Consider the following 22,365-nt stretch of genomic DNA (forward strand, 5'->3'; position numbering starts at 1 on the left):
TGCCAGCGTTGCTCTGGTCATTTCCCGGGAGGAAGCATTCATTCCATAGCAGGGAAGGGGGAATCTCAGGCTTGGAGAGCAACTGTGCCCAGAGGCGGAGCTAGCTGCTCCAGCACCCAGAGCGGCATACATGCTGTGCACCCAAGGGTGGGGCTAGCCTCCCATGGGTGTGTGGTGAGTGTCCCAGGAGGTGGCACGGCAAATTCACACACACACACCCAGGGATGACACCCGGGATGGACTGCACCCACCGCACCCCCTTCCTCTGCCAGTGACTGTGGCCCCCATTCAGCCCTCAAGACTCTCCCCAGGCCATGCCCCTTACCCAGTCCTGCTTTGCATCCCCATCTAATGTTCTTGCATGGCTGGAGTGTGACCTTGAACTTAGATCATGCCTCTTGCTTTCTTGAGTGGAAGATAGAGAGTGGGAGATGTGCCTATAGAATCAAGCCCACTGTGCAAAAGAGAGCCGGCGTGGTGTAGTGGTTAGAGTGTCAGACTAGGACCTGGGAGACCAGGGTTCAAATCCCCACTCTGCCATTAAGCTTACTGGGTTTGACTTTGGGCCAGTCACTGTTCCTAAGACAGCGCTACCTCACAGGGCTGTTGTGAGAATTAAATGAAGAGTTGGGAAACCATGTGCCCTATAGTGAAACATGATAAATAGTAATAAAGATGTCCTTCGCATTTGTCACTCTTCCCACAAGTTGTAACAGGCTATATATGCTTTCCTGGCACCTGTAGGGTATTGGTGTGTGTGTTCCTTCTTTTTAGGTGTGTGTGGATGAAAACTAATATTGCCACAACTTTGAAGTTCTCGAGGGTGTTTTGTGGGGAGGGGTTGTTTGCCTTTGTGTATGTTCAATTAAAGGTATGCAAATTTAAAATTGCCTATCCAGATGGCAACCGTACAGATCAGCAGCTCTGAAACACGATCACAGTGAGCCACCCTTAGTTTAAATTAAAACTATTCAAGCCACAGCTTGCACAAGCACATATTTATGGGGAGGAAATCAATGCATGGTGGTTTATCCCGGCTTATTGCTGCTTCTGGGCTGCAGGGGATCGCTTAGAAAACCTCCATGTACAGAGCCAGTATAGCTTTGATTACCAGTTTTCTGGGGTGGGATGGTAGGAATAACAAGGTAAGTCCACCTTTTTATGTTCTGCTTGAGATCTTCTAAACACACACACACACACACAGAGAGAGAGAGAGAGAGAGAGAGAGAGAGAGAGAGAGAGAGAGAGAGAGAGAGAGAGAGAGATGAAAATAGATTGATAGATTGCAGGGCCACATAGACACAGATCTGATCCAAAAAAGGGAATTATTAGGTTCATGTTTTCAAATACCTGAGAACTGAGTGTCACCTGTCCATTTCTCATGGAAGTCCCTCTTCCCTGCAAACAGTGGTTGAAGGATTTTGTGGCCTTGTTGCCTATGCAGATAGTGCTTCAAGTTGACTGCAGCAATGGCATTATCGGCACATTTCAGGGGGAGGGTGGCTGCAGCATCAGGGGCAATTTGAACAGCAATTATGATCTACACAGGACAAGAGGAAGAGGCACACGAGCCCTGGGTTGCCCACCCGTAATTTTGGTGCATGAATCAAACTCACCAGGAAGGGAAGAATGTATTGAGGCCAGTTGTCTAAATCTCACCGTCTTGAGAGCAAACTGCTTTCCTGCAGGGGACCTTTTCCTGTACAGTGGTACCTCAGGTTACAGACACTTCAGGTTACATAGGCTTCAAGTTACAGACTCCGCTAACCCAGAAATATTACCTCAGGTTAAGAACTTTGCTTCAGGATGAGAACACAAATTGTGCTCCGGCAGTGCAGCAGCAGCGGGAGGCCCCATTAGCTAAAGTGGTGCTTCAGGTTAAGAACAGTTTCAGGTTAACAACAGACCTCCGGAACAAATTAAGTACTTAACCCAAGGTACCACTGTATGGGACGCGGGTGGCGCTGTGGGTAAAAGCCTCAGCGCCTAGGGTTTGCCGATCGAAAGGTCGGCGGTTCGAATCCCCGCGGCGGGGTGCGCTCCCGTTCCTCGGTCCCAGCGCCTGCCAACCTAGCAGTTCGAAAGCACTCCCGGGTGCAAGTAGATAAATAGGGACCGCTTACTGGCGGGAAGGTAAACGGCGTTTCCGTGTGCGGCTCTGGCTCGCCAGATGCAGCTTTGTCACGCTAGCCATGTGGCCCGGAAGTGTCTCCGGACAGCGCTGGCCCCCGGCCTCTTAAGTGAGATGGGCGCACAACCCCAGAGTCTGTCAAGACTGGCCCGTACGGGCAGGGGTACCTTTACCTTTACCTTTTACCACTGTATCCAGTTTCCAGAATTTCTAGAGGAGAGCTAGCATGGTGCAATGGTTAGAGTTTTGAGCTGGGAACTAGACCACCAGAGTCCAAACCCTCACTTTGCCGGGTCCTCAACTCTCAGGTAGCAACCTGCCTCACAGCAATGTTGTGAGGATGGGAGGGAGGACCCCCATGCATGGCAAATGGATAGACCGACAGACAGACTAGCTCCAAAGCAGAATCACTGACCTGTAATGACCAGCTTATTGCTCAAAATGCATTCTGATCCAACCTAACAGGACCAAAACATTTGAGGAACAACCGTGGCTCCGTGGTTTGAGCATCTACCTTGCATGCAGAAGGTCTCAAGTTCAATCCCTGGCATCTTCGAGTAGGACTGGGAGACATTCCATGTCTGAAACCCGGGAGGGTTACTGCCGGTCCGTGTAGACAATATTAGCTGGATTGGTGAGTTGACACAGTCTGCTGCACCAGTTGGGTTTCTGTTTGCTTCTGCTTTTGGGGAGCGTGGCTCAGCTTTTGTGCTGAGCTCCACTCCCAAACTTCTAAACTCCTCCCAGAGCCCCAACCCAAACTGTTGGCTCTGCCCCCCAGGTGTCAAACTGCTTTCTTTAGAGAGCTTGCAATGTTTGGTTTCTAGGGGAGAGAGGAAAAGAGGTGCCACCCTGCAAGCTGGGCTGCCCTTCCCATTGTCCAGTGTATTGTGATTGCCTGTCTTCATTCCGTGCTGGAGAATGCAGAGGGGCCAGGCGATCAGCTGCCCTTGCTTTGGGCTCTGGGCTCGGATAACAGGATTTGTCAAACAAAAGCACAGACCGCCATGCAGCAGAGAGGGGAGGGAGGAAGATGAGCAGCGATGGAAAGCCCAGGGCAAGATGAGTCCGCAGCAGGAGAAGAAGAAAAGGCGCTTTGTGTCATCTATTCTGTGCTCCTTTTTTCTACCTTCAAAGGGGCTTTTGTGTCTGGTAATGTGAATAAATAGTTATCGGAAAGGAATGACCCCCCCTCCCCGTCTTGCCGCCTTGTCTCCAAGCTGGTAATCGCTACGGGAAACAAGGTGGAGGTGGGAAAGGTGGCAGAAAACAACATGCTCTGGGGGGAGGTGGGTTGGGGGGTGCTTCAAAAAAGCTAATTTTTTTTAAAAAAATCACTATAGCTTCATTAGACTATCTGTTTACTGAATATCCATCCTGATTGGTTCGTATAAGGTTTACAGGGAGGTTACACAACGTTTTCTATTTGTCAAACATTGGTCCTCGTTCGTTTCCACAGAGGTTATATGACATACAGCCAAACGAGTGTTATCTCATACATTCCAGGGCATTTCTCAAACACTCTTCTTATTGAAAAGGGGGAGAGAGAGAAGCCATGGGGTTGTGGGATGATGGGTTTGTTGCACAAGACTGCCAAGTAATTTGCAGACATGTGTTAGACTCCCAGCTAAAAACAACAGCAGCCTGGAAATGCCCTGTGACCCTGCCACAGACAACACACCTTGTGTCGAGATGGCTAATGTTGCCAACTTTTCAGGTGTCTACTATAGCTGTGTTGGTAGCAGCAACTCAGAGCAAATATTGGCCTTTGTCTGCATGCTTTAGAAAGCATCACTTGATTTTTGCAGATCAAGCTGCAAGTACAGTGGTACCTCAGGTTAAGAACTTAATTCGTTCTGGAGGTCCGTTCTTAACCTGAAACTGTTCTTAACCTGAGGTACCACTTTAGCTAATGGGGCCTCCTGCTGCTGCCGCGCGATTTCTGTTCTCATCCTGAAGCAAAGTTCTTAACCCGAGGTACTATTTCTGGGTTAGTGGAGTCTGTAACCTGAAGCGCCTGTAACCTGAAGCTTCTGTAACCCGAGGTACCACTGTACATGCACAAGAGCAAGCTGGGGCATTTTTCCCCCCAGGTCAGTTGGCAAATTGAAAGTATGTGCTGCCTCCGACACAGCCTGTATGTGCTACTGTGCACCATCAATCCAAAAGAGTCTGATATAAGACAAGAAAAAGATGGCAAACCCACTGGGAAATGCTCTTATAACTTTCCGATGTGCAAATGCAGTAAAATAGCCGGTCTTAAATCCAGGGTTATTTCCTCTACAGCCCTAGGAAATGAAATGGCTTAACAGAGAAAGCCAACCACAGTGCGCTGTTAAATTCAGCCACTAAACTGGTTGCTGTTGTTAAACAAGTGCAGACAGCCGCTCAGGCAGAGGCGTGTCCCCGATGAAAGTAGCGATTGGGTGGAGAGTTGCAGCGGGTCATTTGCTAGGGAGGGGAAGAAGAGCAAGTTCTGAGTAGTCAATGAACAGCTTGTGGGTAACGCTCAGCTCATTAACAGGCCATGCAGGGAAGCAAGGCAAACTGAGGCAATGGTGCCATCTGGTTGCAAAAAATGGGCAATAGGCTTGGCCCTGGAACAGCAGCGTCTTTGACATTACATCACAAGCTAACATTATGTCACGTGCGGGTACATTAAAAATTTATTTAATCCGGCTGCTTATTGTTCAGATTTCTTTTTTTTTAAATCCTAAATTTTCAGATAAAAGCTGCTCAGAGCAATTTATGATGTGGGAAGGGGGATCCTGGCTATGTTCCTGCTCTCTCTCTGCTGTTTTTCCAAACCAATACCTGAAGCCTAGCAAGAAGCAGAACAGCCAGGCAGGGGGATTTGGAGCACAGTCTGACTCTCCCAAGGCTGAGTTACTTTGCAGTGGGATGCAGGGGAGACAGTGGAACCTACAACAAAATGTTGCAGTGCTGAACATTCTTGCTCAGGGTCCCTTCCACCCAAGACAGGCAACCGTCCAGTGATGCTGAATGTTGGGAGATTCAGAACTGACCAAAAGAGGTGCAACTTCACACTGCACAGAATTAAAATGTGGAACTCACTGCCACAAGACACACTGATGACCAACAACTTCAGTGGTTTAAAAAAAGGATTAGATAGATACATGGAGGACAAGACTATTGATGGCTATGAGTCACAATGGCTGTGTCCTACTGTACCTCCACTGTCAGAGAATGTAACCTCTGAAGGTTAGTTGCTGGGAATCACAGGTGAGCCAAGCACTGCTGTTGCGCTCAGGTCCTGCTTGCAGGCTTCCCACAGGCATCTGTTTGGCCACTGTGAGAACAGGGTGCTGGATGAGATGGGCCTTTGGCCTGAGCCAGCAGTGCTCCTATTGGGTTCTCTCTCCTGCTGAGGACACCCGCCCTTCCTGTGTTTTGAGACAAGGAAACCATTGCCTGTGGCTTTCTGAAAAGGAACACCTCATCGCTTCCACAGTCAAAATCTGCAACGTGGCCCTATTTTGAACGTGGCCAACATGGAATTCCATGAGCCCATGTCCCCACCAGCCTTGCAGGAAGAAGATTCTTGACACCTTTTCACCTGTACCTGTTGCCTGTCCCAGAAGAAAAAGAAGAAGAAGAGGAGGAGGAGGAGGAGGAGTTTGGATTTGATATCCCGCTTTATCACTACCCAAAGGAGTCTCAAAGCGGCTAACATTCTCCTTTCCCTTCCTCCCCCACAACAAACACTCTGTGAGGTGAGTGGGGCTGAGAGACTTCAGAGAAGTGTGACTGGCCTAAGCTCACCCAGCAGCTGCATGTGGAGGAGCGGAGACGCGAACCCGGTTCACCAGATTACAAGTCTACCGCTCTTAACCACTACACCACACTGGCTCCTCCTATGTTGTTTTCCTTGCCTCACTTCGACTTTCACTTATTTTGTTTGCTTGCATTCCCCTCAAACAAGGGTCCAGGACTGGGCAGGGGGAGGCAAGCAAAGAAGCGGAAGGAAGCACCTGGGCACATATTAAAGACTGTGGCATTGCAGATGCTTCGGGGGGGGGGAATGATTTAAACATGAAGTCAAAGACGATAATGGTGTTGTCAGAGCTGCAGTGTTAACACCAATCAATAATTCACTGATACACTGCCGGTGTGCCTTCAGCTATCATGTCCGCCTTTGGCAGGCGGGGGCAGGGGGGAACGGGTGCAGTAACAGGCAATTTGGTCCCTCGTGGCTTGAGGCTCATCTTCAAACGGAGGCTTTAATGACCTTCTGCAGCTTCAGATAGGGAGGAATGACAGAATCGACTGACACTAGGTAAATACCGCCTTTGGTTAAATTACATAGCCTTTCTGCGTAAATTTTGAGTTGGTGGGTCTGGGCCTGAAATGGCTTCATCATCAGAACAGAAGAAGATCCCTGCTAGATCAGGCCAATGGACAATCTAGTCATAAAATCACAGAACTGTGGAGTTGGAAATGGACTGTGAGGATCATCAACCTCCTGTAATGCAAGAATCCTTCACCCAACATGGGGCTTGAACCCGCAACCCTGAGATTAAGCATCTCATGCTCTACCAACTGAGCTAAGTCCAGCATCCTGTTCTCACAGTGGCCAACCAGATGCCCATAGGAAACCCTCAAGCAAGGAGGGTCCAAGTGCAAGAGCCCTCTCCCCTCCTACAGGTTCCAGCAAGTGGTCTTCAGAAGTGTTACTGCCCCCAACTGTGGCAGTAACCAGGAGCGGTCAGCACAGTGGGGTGGGGCTGCCCCACTGCCCTCCCAACTGCGGGGTTGCTCCTGCGTACCAGAGCAGTGCAGAGGTGGGGCAGTGAGATGGAAAGGTGGGAGTTGGATGGGTGCCCAGCAGAATGAATCCTGCATGGCTACCGGTGCACCAACATAACCCTGACCCCACCACCTGCTCTGCTGCCCCCCACTGCCCTGGTAAATGGCAGGCCCAGCCAGCAGAGTTGTAGCCCGAAGCAGACAGAGCCCATTCCCAAGCAGGAAGTGTAGGGTATTAAAAATGCAGACAAACCAACAATTCATGTTTTGCTAGATACGCACATGATAGGAGCTGAAGCTTACAGAGTTTTCCTGCTAGAGAGAGCTCTGAGAGAGACACTCCCACTGTGCCTTGACAGGAAAGGCTATACAGTATATATTATTACCTGCCTGAACACACCCTCGCCTTCTTTCCAACTCTTTCTGCTCTGCCAGCAATATGACAACATCTGCATGTCTGAGCTCCAAACTGGGGGCACAATTTTAAGCTAGACTTAAGTATGTATTCGGGACGTGGGTGGCGCTGTGGGTTAAACCACAGAGCCTAGGACTTGCTGATCAGAAGGTTGGCGGTTCAAATCCCCGCAACGGGGTGAGCTCCCATTGCTCGGTCCCTGCTCCTGTCCACCTAGCAGTTCGAAAGCATGTCAAAATGCAAGTAGATAAATAGGTACCCCTCCGGTGGGAAGGTAAACAGCGTTTCCGTATGCTGCTCTGGTTCGCCAGAAGTGGCTTAGTCATGCTGGCTACATGATCTGGAAGCTGTACGCTGGCTCCCTCGGCCAATAAAGCGAGATGAGCGCCACAACCCCAGAGTCGGCCACGACTGGGCCTAATGATCAGGTGTCTCTTTACCTTTTTTAAGTATGTATTTGTAACTGAATTACCATTTTAAGCCTGCCTGAACAAAGCTGTTGTATCTGTTACAAGTTTTCTGAATGAATAAATGTTTATTTTTACCTTTTACAACTCCGTGATTGTTATTTTAAGGGGGAGAAAAGGGGGAAATGCTAGGAAAATCCAGCCTGACTTAAAGCACTCTGGATTGCTTCAACTAAAAGGCTAAAACTAACCTATCCAACCTTCCCTTTTAAGCTGCAAAGGGATGGCACTCTGCTGAACTCACAAACACGAGGAAGGGACTGTTTTGGGGTTAGGGGAAAACTGTATTTGATTATATGTTGTTCTTATATTCAACTAATAAAATATTCAAAACAAACAAACAAATAAACATGAAGAAGGAAAGATAATATCTAATGAATATGTCCTCTCCTAACATCTATTCACATCCCAACAGGAAGAAGGTTGAAAGATTCAGGAACAACAGAAGAAAGTCCTTCTTCACACAGCACATAGTTAAAGTGATGGAATTCACTCCCACAAGGAGTGATGGCCACCAACTTAGCTGGCTTAAGCAAAGTCATAGCTACTAGCCACAAGGACTATGTTCTGCCTCCACTATCGTAGTGAATGGGATGCGGGTGACGCTGTAGTCTAAACCACTGAGCCATTTGGGCTTGCCAATCAGAAGGTCAGCAGTTCGAATCCCCACAACGGGGTGAGCTCCTGTTGCTCTGTCCCAGCTCCTGCCAACCTAGCAGTTTGAAAGCACGCCAGTGCAAGTAGATAAATAGGTACCACTGTGGCAGGAAGGTAAACAGTGTTTCCATGCACTCTGGCTTCCTTCACTGTGTTCCGTTGCACAAGAAGCAGTTTAGTCATGCTGGCCACATGACCCAGAAACCTGTCTGTGGACAAACACCAGCTCCCTTGGCCCAAAAGTGAGATGAGTGCCGCAACCCCATAGTCACCTTTGACTGGACTTAACCGTCCAGGGGTCCTTTACCTTTACCTTTCTTATCGTAGGCAGTATGCCTCTGGGTACCAGTCGCTTGGAATCACAGGTGGAGAGAGTTGCTGCTGAAGGCATCTCAGAGGCATCTGGCAAGGAGGCACCTTCAAGGATCGGGGGCAGGACCATGCAACTCTGAACACACTCCCGCCATCTCTGGCCTCCCATTCTGCACACAGGGGCAGCTTCTCGGTGCTGCAAGCATCGCCTTCCCAACAGGCCTTCTGGTCAGTATTCCACGGAGGCCGCTGGCAGCCTTGCGGAACCCGTGACCCACAAACGCCTTGATTAGCACTTCTTTTCAGCCCATTTAGCTACGCAAATGCCTCCGTCACGGCTGAGCGGCCACGTCTTTGCCACTTGCTTTCCCATTAATTCAGCGCGAAAATTGGTGGTGCCTGGAATACAGGTGGAGCCGCCGCCGCCGCTTCCGTCTCGGTTTCTTGACACCTGCCCTCCTTCTCCACCAGAGTTAATCATGCAGGGAACAAAGATCCCTTTGAATCGCTTAATGACTTCGTTTCCCCGAGGCCAGAGAGAGAAAGTGTGTGCGGCAGCAGCGGTGGCGGCATCGCCAACCACACTGCTCTAGCGCACGGTTGCCAACTTTCATGACCAAGGTATCTATGCTCCTGAACATTTAATGGCAGCTTGATCCTCAGGCATTAACAGGCGAGAATGTTTCCTCTAATTCACCTGCTAATTTTCTGTTGATCAAACCGTATATTTTTTTAAAAAGTCAAAAGAGTAGCTCAGACTACGTTTTATGTTGATCAGTTGATAACTGCACTCCCAGCATTTAGCAACAAAAGAGTTATCAAAACTTATTCATTTTGTAATATGCTTTTGGTGTTTTCAATGAATATTTCCACACACACACACATAATTTTTCACACTATTTTAAATAAATTTTAAATTCACGTGCTTCTGGCTCTTTGGTCACTATCTGTATGCTCACTGGAGCAAATTAATATAGTCTGAATTAAGAACCTAGGTTTTTTACGTGCAAATGAAGCCGCTGAGGTTATCTCTGCTTAGGAAAATCACAGTGTGTGTGAAGCAGCCTTGCAGGCCAATGATATAGAACGTTTTGAAAGAGAAAGACAGGGAATGCGGACAAAAAAAATGCCCCTTAAAATAAATCCCACACGCCAACTTTAAAGACACTTTATTTTCTCTTCACATCTCTAACCTCGCTCCTCTGTTTCTTTTCCAGAAGTTTGCTCTTGCAAGCCTGTACTGCCATCTGGTGGGATTTCTGTGCAAGTGATCCCAGTTAGGGCTGAATTAAGACTCATAGATGCCCTGAGCACCGAAAATATTATGGTGCCCCCTTCTATATGTAATTCAAAACAAACACAATGCCAAACTGGAAAATTTAAATTGTGTAGTGGAGTGTAAAGAAGTCTAACAAAGCTTTGAATTTTCCCATGATGACTACTGTGGTGTGGGACTTTTGGTTGGTTGGTTGGTTGTTTGGTTGGTTGGTTGGTTGGTTGGCTGGTTGTTTTTCAAAAACAAAATCCTCATTATTATTTTTTGAGCCATTATTATTTTGCTGATGCCCTAACAACATGCTTGGTCCACCGATTGGGCAATCCACTGCAGCATTTAGTGTAGGCTCCAGATTTGTTTGGAAGGGGCTAAGTCAGGGATGAGGAACCTTTGACACACAAGACCTCCACATGCAGCCTATGAATCAATTTCCCCCAAACTGCACCCACCTGCCCCAAACCTGAATATTGTATTCAGCATCTGGTGTGGGGCAGGCAGAGACATAGTTGGATTAGCAGCTTACCCCTGCAGGAAGCAGGATTGAACTTGATCCTGCAGGGTAGCAGGAACCCCACCTGCATGGGACAACTTTGAGAGGTGAGTTGGACAACCCAACCATCAGTCACCTGCCATTCCCCTGCCATCATTATTATGTCAGGTGATTGGCAGGGGTATAGTCCCACCTACCTAAGTTAGCCTATGGGGTTTGGGTGTCATGCACACAGAGAAGTGGTGAGAGCCACCAGCTGGGGAACCCAAGGAATGAAGGCTCAGAGCCCAGGGACTGGTGGTGGGACAACGATGAGTAGATAGAGGGAGAAGAGGGAGCAGACTGAGAGGAGGTGATGTCAGAAGCTGAAGCGGCAACAGGGTTTAGTGAGCAGGGAGAGTGTGTGGCAGACAGAAGTCCAGAAACGGAAACTGAAGAGGAGAGGGGCCAAAAGGCAGAAATGAATCAGGCTGGTGAAGAAGCCAGGGTGTCTCCACTCCTGCTACAACAAGCTCCCCTGCCCCCTGGTTTCCCAGGATTAGAAGAGGCATGAAGAGGGAGCAGCAGAGACAGGCTAAGGAACCACCATGTCCTCCCACTTCCTGGCCACTTTCACCACTGCCCATCTGTTGCCCTTTGTGCCTGCAGCCCAGAATGAGACAGCAGTTTAAGTGTAGTCTGCATCTGCTCCTTGTCACCGCTCACACTGCTGCTCAGGCAGCCTTAGCAAAGAGGAGGAACAGGGTCTGGTGGGGCTTTGGGGATCAGCAGCAGGCCCCGTGCAGGGATGTGGGCCTTGGCCGATGCCCTGTGGTGCCAACTCCGGGCACCAGGACTGCGTGCACACTTACCCTTTGAAAACTTTGCACCCTCCAAAAAAAGATGAAAGGAAAGCCCAGCCTGTCTTTTAGAAAGCACTTTAAATGGTAAGCAATTTTTATTAGTCATTCACAGTTCACAAAGCCAGGCATTTATAATAGCCCAAGCACACAAAAAATAAGCAAATCCTTCCAGGGGATTCAGGCTGCTTCTCTGGCCATTTCAAGAAGGCAGGGCTTTCACAGCCAAAGGAGAAGACCCAGAGGGCAGAACAGGAAGGGCACCTCCTTCTCCTCAAGAGCCACAAGGAAATCGGGACTCTGGGAGGAGGAAAGCACAGGAAGAAGATCAGGGGGGAAGAACGATGCTCCTACTTTGGGGAAACATCACATGTCACTGCTAGAGCTGCTACCAGGTCATTATTTCCCAACAGACGTTTCAAATTACTAACTGAGTGACTGGTGCTTTTTCGGGTTTCATCCAGAGATCAGGAAAAAACTAGAGGCTTCTGCATTTTCCTTCCCCCAGATTCCTGCCCAAGCTGTATGCATGAGATCAAGGATGCGGAACAGGTGACCCTCGGGATGCCATTGACCTACAATTCTCATCAACCCCCAGCCGGTATGACCAGTGGTCAAGAATGATGGGAGTTGTAGTCCAACAACATTGAGGTCATGAGTCCCATAGAGATGTCACGGAGGGCATGGGAGGATCCTGAGGAGGAATGGAAGCAACTTGGGGCATTGGATCAGGGGAGTCCTGAAGGGGGTCCTGGCCATAGCTGCCAACATTTCCCTTTTTTAAAGGGAAATTCCCTTATTCTGAATAGGATTCCTCACAAGGAAAGGGAAAAGTTGACCGCTATGGTCCTGACAGGATGGGGGAAATTGTCTGTAGGCAGGGGCGTAGCACTGTTTGCCAGTGCCTGGGGTGGGTGCGTGTGCATGTGTGCCAGGCAGGTGGAGCACGCTTGCCCAGCCCTCAATACCCAATGGGCACTCGTGCACCAGGCGGGGCATGGAGGGTGAAGAGCACCCCCGTGTTCCCCAACCTGTGCCCTCCCTGGACTGCCATTCGCATGCCAAGTGGGGGCACAGCACCAAAGGTGCTGTTCACCCTCTGCACTCTCCAGGCAGGGCATGACAGGAATCTCTGTGCGGCCGCCTGGTTTTCACATACACCTCTTCAGACTGTGCACCTGGGGCAACAGCCCCTCTGGCACACCCCACACTATTCCACTGACTGTGAGATCCCAAGATGTGTCTGAGCCCACAGAAATCCAGGAAATAGAAAGCTGGGTCCAGGGAAGGGATAATTCAGGTTGGCAGAAAAGTACCCCTGTGGCATCAGGCACCTCTAATCAGAGACATCCTGCAGTTGAGTTCCCCTACCCCAGCACTGCCTCTGGGTGGTGAGGAGTTTACTCCTGCAGGGGGAGGCAACAGAGACTAAATTGGATGCTGAGTCAGTGCTGTCAACACCTCCATCCTCCAGGGTCGTGGAGGCACTAGAGGTGGCATGAACAGAGCTCACAGACCCAACTCACTAGGTCAGTGGCCCATCCAGCCCAGCATCCTGCTCTTACAGTGGCCAGCCTGTGGGAAACCTGCAAGCAGCACATGAGCATAACTGTGCTCACCTGTGGTTTCCAGCCACAAGTATTCAGAATCATTACTATTTCCATTTGTGGAGGCAGATCATAGCACTCATGGCTGGTACGTAGAGTTAAACATTAACAGAAGAGTCCTAATGGTAAGGGCTGTTTAGCAGTGGAACAGAGGTGGCCAGCTGTCTTTCTGTGGAAATAGGCAACCACATATCAGTGCTGTAGCTGCAGGTTCCTGCAATGAGTGGGGTTAAATGGCCTCGGGGTCCCTTGCAATGCTAAAATCCCATGGAGGGAAAGGCAGAGGGCTGGGGGTGAGCACCTCACCTGTCCGTGTCTTAATACGCTGGCATTGAGAAGTGGAGATTGGTGTCCGATGGGCCGCTGTCCAGGTCAGTCACAGCTTGGAACATGACTCTGGAGACACTGGGAGGTAAAGAAATGAGGTCAGACCGAACTTGCTCTCTTGCAGAATCTGGACAAGAGCTGGTAGTGGATTCAGAACACAAAAACCTGCTGAAGGTGCACATCCAGGAACCCTGGACAAGACCCTCCAACCACCCTTGTGAGATGGTCACTTAGTTGCCCCAAACACACCAGCACGTCAGCCTGCCACAGCAATGTGAGGTGCAAGTCCATCAATAAAACTGAGGTTTCCAGACATGCTACCCAATAGAGCAGCTCTGGGAAAGGGGTTGGAGAGGAAGGCATCAAGGCTCTTTGGAAGGCCAGCAAACCACTAAAGATGCTGCAAGCCCACCAGAAAAAGGAGGAGGGGGCAGCCCACAGGTGCTGCTCAACCACCTTGCCTCCTATTATAAGTCCACAGGGTGAAATCAAGGGCAATTCTGGACTTGGGGAGCATGTCTGAATCTTCCCTGGATTGAGACCCACACACAGTACATGCAAGGTCAAGCATGGTGGGCCTCTTGAGCTCACACACACTTTGTCACCAAACCCCCACTTCAAAACATATCCCAGATTGGGAAACCTTCTCCCCATGGGCATAATTAGGCCTGGCATTGGCTGGCATACATATGTCCTGAAGACAATGAAGACGACAGCAATATTTCTTCATGCCAGTTGCTGTAAAATGGTAGGAGGGGAGAGTGGCTCTTGTGCTCAAATCTCACTTGCTGGTTTCCCATTGGGGCATCTGGTTGGCCACTGTGAGAACAGGATGCTGGACTAGATGAGCCATTGGTCTGATCCAGCAGGTTCTTCTTCTGTTCTTATCTCCAAACAGGGCTAGGAAGGACCTCTGCTAGAAATCCGGGTCAGTGCAGACAAGAATGAACTAGATGGACCAATTGTCGCCTTATCACCCTCCAACAGTGAGTTAAGCATTCCAGAAGTGCTTTCTTTTGCACATAGAAGGAATAGCAAAGAAAGATGGGTTTGACAATAACTCCCTTCTGTCTCAGTCACAGCACCCACTATGGAGAAATTATCTTAACACTTTTAGTTAGTTAGTGTGTGTGTGTGTGTGTGTGTGTGTGTGTGTGTCGTATTTTTCACTCTATAAGACGCACTTCTCCCCTCCTAAAAAGTAAGGGGAAATGTGTGTGCATCTTATGGAGCGAATGCAGGCGGGAGGCTCTGCTCAGCGCTCCCTTTAAAGAGCCACATGGAGCATGTGTGCGGCTCTTGGGGGCTTTTCCCCAAGGAGGGAGAAGGGCTGCCCTTCTCCCTCCTCGGGGAAAAGCCCCCAAGAGCCACACACACGCTCCACACGCTTTTTAAAGGGAGCACGGCTCTTGGGGGAGCCTTCTGGTGAGAGGCTGCTGGGGAGAGGCTGCACGCGGCTATCCCATAAACCAGGACAGCAAGCGGGATCACTGCGCTGCAATCCCGCTTGCTGTCCTAGCTTCTGGGATTCAGAATATTTTTTTTCTTGTTTTCCTCCTCCAAAAACTAGGTGCGTCTTATGGTCTGAAAAATACGGTGTGTATATATGTATATATGGACCAATTGTCTGACTCAGTGTAAGGAAGTTCCCTATGAAACAATATAAAAACAGAAGGTAAGGAAAACTAGTTGGCCTAAATGGAATACCCTTTGCCAGTCTCTTTGGATGTGATTCAAATTGCAATATCCATATGCAGATCAACTCCAGCTATAGAATTTGTGTATAGAGATGTTATGGTCTATTTTCCCACTCCTAGGGTTAGAGACTCACTGATATGAGCACTGTTAAAAGAATTCCACATTGGATCACAGCTAGGATTCAGTTAATATATTTTCATACTAATGGGGCAGAACTAGGTAAGAATTATTTTTGGAAGCTGGTGTTAAGGGCAGAAGGGGAGCGTTGAATTGAACTTGCAGGGATAGAATTATCTCAGGAGTGTAAAAAGTTGCTTTAAACTGGGTCAGGGCATTGGTCCATCTAGCTCAACATTTTCTACACTGACTGATAGTAGCAGCTCTCCAGGATTTCAGGCAGAGGACATTCCCAATCTTATTTGGAGACACTGGGGATTGAACCTGGGGCGTTCTGAATGCAGAGCAGATGCTCTACCACTGAGCTATGGCCCTTCCTCATATGTGTAAGCAACAGAAATGTTGCTAAAAGCTATTTGCCCTTCCAGTTGGGTCTCACCTATTGCTCACTTTATCCAGCCTCTCTTGCATGGCATCCTTTCTCATATCGCTCGTGACATGATACACCCGGGTGTGACTGAAAAATAGAATCATAGTGTTGGAAAGGACATCAATATGTCATCTAGTCCAACCCCTGCCCAGGAAACCACAGCAACAGCAACAACCCAACAACAAGAGTAGTCTTCAATTTCTTAACCACCCCATGAGGTTCCAAGATATGTTGTAATAATTTTAAAACAACATTAAAAACAATTAAAGCAGAATAGAATCAAGATAATGGGGAGATCATTAGGTAGTCATCCAGCCTCTTCTTAAAATCCCATTCCAAAGGAGAGTCAACCACCATCCAAGGCAATCTTTGTTCCACAGGAAATTTCTCATAATATTTAGTTTAAATCAATTTTCTTGTCAACTGGACCCATCAGTTTAGGTCCTGGTCTTTGGGAGTATCTGAAAAGGAATCTGATTCATCATCTATGTGACAGCTGTTCAAATATTTGAAGATGGCAATCCTCTCTCCTTTTAACTGTCTCTTCTCTGGGCTAAACATACCAAACCTGCCAGGTTTTGAAGGTCTGGTGCTAAAAATTCACTCATCTCTCAAAGTGAGTCTTGCATACCATTGAGTTGTCACAAGAAGCCATGCTCTACTCTCAGATGGCCTCATAAAATCACACATAATGCTTGACCTCAGCGCTGTTCATTTTTTGGGTGCACATCTGAAGAGGTCTAGCTCCATGGTTTTCTGTTTCCTGCCCTCTGAATCCCCTCTCCACATTGAGTTGCCTGCTGTGGAATCATCTGCATATCTTCTGTGGGATTCCAGCATAGTGCAAAGGATTCAGGATCACTTTCTAGACCAAAGGTGGGGAACCTTCAGACCTGCAGATGTTGTTGGGTTACCACTCTCAACGTCTCTGGCCATTGTGCTGACTGAGGCAGCTGAGTGCTGGAGTACACTAACATCTAGATGGTTGCAGGTCCTCCTTTCTCCATCACCAAATGTTGCTGAACTACAACTCCCATTATCCCTGGCCTTCCTGGGGTGATGAGAGTTGTAGTTCAGCAACATCTGGGTGACCAAAGGTTTCCCACACTACAAAACTATTCTGTGGTTGCATATTTCAAGGAAAGATCAATGTCCCACCCCTGGTCAAGAGTGTGGACTCAGATCATTCAGAGTGCCATTGCTCATCACTTCAATGGACACCATTGACCCATGTGAAGGCTCACCTCCATCGGACAAACTGGATCCTTGTCCTGTCATCTGTCAGGTCCAGGCTGGAACTGGATGAAAGTATTGTGCTGGAACACTCCTGCAACAGTGATATGAAAAGTCTGCTTATGTGCACCAGAAAAATCTTGGTGTATACTCAGTTCTGGCCAAACTAAGCCTCCTGGTGTATATATTGCTCTAGGAGGTGTAGTTTGGAGGCATAGTCAAGTATACACTTCCAGAGGTAATGCAAAATACATAACTTCTGGTAAATGAGCCATACTAGTTGCTAGAGGACCATGAAAGTTTCAGTCTTCCACATGGAATTGCATACTCACTTCTCTGAATTTTGCAATGCAGGTTTGGTTCAGTCAAAATACATTTGAAAATGTGTTCTTTACAGGACCAAAGATCCAAAAAATATTTATTTTAAAGGGGGGAATGAGTTGAAAATGAGCACAAAAAGCTTACAAGTTGCATATTTCAAGGAAAAGTGCATATAAAACTAAGTGCAATTTAAATGCAAATTCATTGTATAGCTCTTTTTTTAAAAGCTATGCAGAAAGTAAGGGAAGAATGGACTAATTGAAACTGACACAGACATAAATACACTGATTTCTCCATAGAATACTTGCTTTTGCAGGCAATGGCTGCATACACACCATACATTGAAAGCACATTGGAAAAATATTCATCACCATGCACACAAAAAGAATGCTGGAAACTGTAGTTTACCACTCACAGAACCACAATTCCCAAGACCCTTAACAAAATACTGTTCTCCAGATGTTTGGAGGAGTGCACTTTCAATAGATGGTGCATCCACAGCCTATAAGCACCTAAGTATTGCTCTTCTGCTTCCTTTTCTATATCCCATTCTCATCTGCACAGAAACTGCTGCAGCTCTCACTCACCCTTGGTGGCCTCCTGTCTTCAAAGGTCTCCCAGGTTTCTGGTTTTGATCTTGCTGCTGCCAAATCTAGGCCAACTGAAGGAAAAGTTCTGATCCCTTCCACCTGGCAGTCCGACCTGTTTTCTGACTTCTGCCTAAAGATCTTGACAGCATCTTCTTCGATCTAAGAGGCAACACAAACACACATGCCACCACCATATTCTCCCCCAAAGTGAAGTCATACAAAACTAGTTGGTCACCATTAATGTCATTACAGTTGTACCTTGGTTTTCGAACAGTTTAGTTCCCAAATGTTTTGGCTCCCAAACGTCGCAAACCCAGAAGTGACTGTTCCGGTTTGCGAACTATTTTTGGAAGCCGAACGTCCGACCGGGCTTCCATGGCTTCTGATTGGCTGCAGGAGCTTCCTGCAACCAATTAGAAGCCACGATTTGGTTTTCAAACATTTTGGAAGTCAAACGGACTTCCGGAACTGATTCCGTTGGACTTCCAAGGTACGACCACTGATTTATGCCAAGTCATAAATGTGAATGACACTTGACTTCATAGAGTTTCATAAGAAGAGAGAGATGAAAAAAACAGGCTTCTGCCCCAAAATGAGATTGCAATTTAGATATTATGAAAGGCAAAGTATGAAGAGAGGGGACTTTGAACAGGACCTCAGCATAGCTAACTTTTTTGCAGGGTCAAACCGTCACTCATATCAGGGCCAACCAACTAAAAAATGCATTTTGCAACTCATGGCTCCAAAAAGACCCAGACTCACTCAAGGCAGAACTTCAACATTTCTTCTCTCTCTCTCTTGCTCTCCCTCCCTTCCCATTGCACAATAAAATATATTTAGAAATGCAGATATTGAGAGGGAAATTAGAAATGCATAGGTTTGAGATAATATGCTTAAAAATAAATAGGTGTGTGCAGATTAAAACAACAATGGATTGATGTAAACCAGGATGGGAAAGACTTGGGAAAGATGTGTGTGACAGCAGTTCTAGATACATGCGGAAGTGAAAGCATGCACATGTGGCTCAGTTATGCTTACCCCTATCCTAGTTACCCACGATGCTATCCACAATGGAAAACCATCCTATACCCCGTAGGCTCCTCTGCATTTTAGAGCCTTGGTTAAATGTGGTTTCAAAAACATGTGAAAGCTTCCCTAAGTGCAGAAGGCTAACCTGGTGCAGATAACCATCCTTGAACATGCAGAGTTTGAGGAGGGTGGTGCTAGCATGCTCATGCTCATATGGCTAGTTAAGCCCCATGATGAGCGGTTACATAGGTCCCCGGTCTCCATGCTAATGTTGTGTGCTGGATCTGAATTCCTTCCAAGCAGTCTGCATGGACAGAGCGTAGAAAGCTGCCCAATGTTAACTCAGCCCCTTGTTTCATCTGTCTCAGTACTGCCAACGCTGACAAGCGGTAGCTTTAATTTTATTCGGTTCGTAAAATGTATACACTGCTTGATGGTTAAAAAACGACAACCTCAAAGCCGCTTATAAAAAGAATGAAACAACGGTATTATTAGTAAAAACAACCATTCGAAGCATTTAATAATAATAATAATAATAATAATAAACACCCCAACGTAATAAATAGACTAAAAATAGATTAAAACACACACCAACTTTCCAAATATTCTGACAGGTTTGTCTAAGCTAAAAGCTTTCCCAGGGATTTGGGCAGGGAAACTTTCCCAGACACACCTGGAAATGGTGGGGATTGAATTTGGGAGCTTCTGCATGCAAAGCAGATACTCTGCCACTGAGCTATGGCTTAGGTAAAGGTAAAGGGACCCCTGACCATTAGGTCCAGTCGTGACCGACTCTTGGGTTGCGGTGCTCATCTCGCTTTACTGGCCGAGGGAGCCGGCATACAGCTTCCGGGTCATGTGGCCAGCATGACTAAGCTGCTTCTGGCGAACCAGAGCAGTGCACAGAAACGCCCACAGCGCCACCCGCATCCCTCAGCACCACCCGCATCCCACAGCGCCACCCGCATCCTGGAACTATGGTTTACCTGCCCCCAATTTCAGCCTGTAGCCCTATTCATTACACTCACCTTCTTCAGCCAATGCTCCAATACATACTCTATCTCTGGCTCAACTATGTTATCAGCCTTAAAGGGAAAAGGGAAAATGAGTGGTAGTGAGAAATTCAACAGGGTCACCTTATAGTAAGTATCACCAGTGCTTTTTTTAAAAATTGGATTACTCAAGGGTATGCAGTACCTGCACCCTTTTTCTAGAAGAAAAGCACTGATATCACACACACCCTTCACCATCTCACAGCCCCTTCTGGGCCCAAAGAGCAGCCCAAGGACCCAAGCAACCTCCTGTGCCCTTACTGGAGCATCGTCAGCTGGGAAAGGTGTTCTAGAAGCCCTGCGGAACAAGATGTACGCTCCCCATGTGGTAATGATCATCCTGAGGCACTCTTAGCGAGGGCCAGATCTCCCTTGCCTCAGCCACCGTTCTCATCTGCCATAGAAAACGTGTGGCCTCTGCAATTCCAGTTGTATGTTTGTGGCAGAGAGACATTATTGCGTCACTAAGTGCAAAAAAACTGTTGTCCGGGCAACCATGATGTCATAATGAGATGGGGGAGGGCAGATACTTATTGGTCAGATTCATTGTGGAATAAATATAGCTGTTTATTCTTTTGAATCTGGAAGACTGTGGACTTTACCATGAAAGGCTGGCTTGTGAAGGTCCAACAATTAGCCTTGAATGAGAAGCTTACTGAGTACTGCAGGGCCAGCAAGGTGCAAAAGACAGGATACTGGATGACCTTCATTTAGCACTTAGCTAAAGATCTCAAAAACTGGTTGTGCACCAACAGCATAAAATACTGGGTAGCTGTTTTTTGTGCGGCAGCAATAGCTTGTTGGTGCAGGATCTTGTCCTAATTTTAAAATTATTAACACCTTAAGCTGTTCTGCCTCATTTCAATATAGTGATTTTAAATTTCTCACCGTTTTTTTATATTCTACATAGTTTTTTAATTCTATATTTAATATTGTACTTAATGTACTATATTGTGTCCCTCCTTCTCAACTGGTTATTGAACGAAATAAATTAATACAAAATGAATGTAGGAATTATCTATCTTCGCAAGTTTAGTAAAAATTGGCTTTGATTTCTGGAATGATGGACCTCAGTTGTGTGTTTTTACTATTTTTGGGTTGGGAGCTGCCCAGAGTGGCTGGAGCAACCCAATCAGATAGGTAGCATATAAATAATGTAGTAGTAGTAGTAGTAGTAGTAGTAGCAGCAGCAGCAGCAGCAGCAGCAGTATTAGATGGAGTGTGAGGATGATGAGACAGTATTGCCTGGGTTTGTGTAATAGATGTCAAGAAAAGCAATGAATACATGTTACTTTCAAAACAATGTATAGCCTGTCATATCCTTCCAGAGTGTAAGAAAGCGCAAAGTTAACTTTGAATGCATGGTGTGGAAATTAACTTTTGTGCCCTGCAGCCTCAGTCCTTCCCCTTTAACGCCTCTGGGAAACAATCCCATGCAGACAGAAGGAAGTTGACCTAGAGTTGCCCCTCCCTCCATCAAATCAAATAGGAAGGCTGGCTGAGTTGTATCTCTGGAGAATCCATGGAGTGCTGATTCAGAACCAATGTTTTTGGATTGGTTCAGGACTGATTGTGTCTCTCTGGGGGGGGGGGCAGGTGGTGGTGGTGGGGTAAGTCATAAAGTGCCTGGTCAAATCCCCAAAGACACACTGGTGTCCATTTAGGATTTTGGGTACAACAAACACACATCTGTACTTACCCAGAGATGTCTTTGGAGCAGAGTTGCCACCAAAGTCCTGGGAGCAAATTCCATAGCTTAACTACATGCTGTGTGAAGAAGTACTTTCTTTTTGTCTGTCTGCCCTGAATCTTCCAGTGTTTAGCTTTATTCACTCTCTTTGAGTGGATGTAGGATTTCTCATGACATTACTTTTGAGGTTGCCCAGGGGTGTTTGTCAGTGTCCTCACTGTCATTCTTCAAACCATCTTTCCAGCATTCTGCAGCCTCCCTGGGTGCTCATTCTTCAAAAACCTTATGATGTCCCAGGGTGGTTTTTCCTGGAAGTGCAGGAAGGTGGGAAGTCTGCCTACAACTGGTCATTGTTGTACTTTTTAAGCGAAACCTTTTTACTTTTAAACAAATCCAGGCAGAAAGATGTCTTTAAAAGGTTATAGGAAGGGATTTATTTTTTTAGAAAATGTGAGCACACTGATCTCAGGTGCTTAGGAGCTAGACTCCCTAACATCCTGCACTTTGATTAAAACTAAAGAGAAGGCAGTAAATGGTTACTCCTTCCAAGGTGCTTTTTCAGATCAGAATGTAAGTGTTGTTGCTGACCTTTAAAGCCTTAAACGGCCTTGGCCTAGTATACCTGAAGGAGCCTCTCCACCCCCATTGTTCAGCCAGGACACTGAGGTCCAGTGCCGAGGTCCTTCTAGCGGTTTCCTCACTGCAAGAAGTGAGGTTACAGGGAACCAGGCAGAGGACCTTCTTGGTAGTGGTGTCATCCCATCAGATGTCAAGGAACTATCCGACTTTTAGAATACTGTACATCTGAAGGGAGCTCTGTTTAGGGAAGTTTTTAATGTTTGAAATTTTATTCTGTTTTTAATGTTCTGTTGAAAACCGCCCAGAGTAGCTAGGGAAACCCAGCCAGATGGGTGGGG

The 22,365-nt window shown here is 47.2% G+C and overlaps 1 protein-coding gene across 1 annotated transcript; it reads right to left on the bottom strand.

The window, feature by feature from the left end:
* Nucleotides 1-11,430: 11,430 nt before the first annotated feature.
* Nucleotides 11,431-20,225, bottom strand: SPATA19 (spermatogenesis associated 19). The gene is made up of 7 exons (XM_053367470.1): nt 20,020-20,225; nt 19,735-19,791; nt 17,675-17,836; nt 16,778-16,860; nt 15,543-15,620; nt 13,268-13,366; nt 11,431-11,654 (listed from the first exon to the last, which is right to left on the bottom strand). Exons 1-6 carry the CDS (start codon nt 20,095-20,097, stop codon nt 13,279-13,281), a joined length of 546 nt encoding a protein of 181 aa, XP_053223445.1. The 5' UTR covers nt 20,098-20,225; the 3' UTR covers nt 11,431-11,654; nt 13,268-13,278.
* Nucleotides 20,226-22,365: the final 2,140 nt, after the last annotated feature.

Source organism: Podarcis raffonei, chromosome 15, assembly GCF_027172205.1.
Source record: "Podarcis raffonei isolate rPodRaf1 chromosome 15, rPodRaf1.pri, whole genome shotgun sequence".
In the NCBI taxonomy this organism is placed as follows: domain Eukaryota; kingdom Metazoa; phylum Chordata; class Lepidosauria; order Squamata; family Lacertidae; genus Podarcis; species Podarcis raffonei.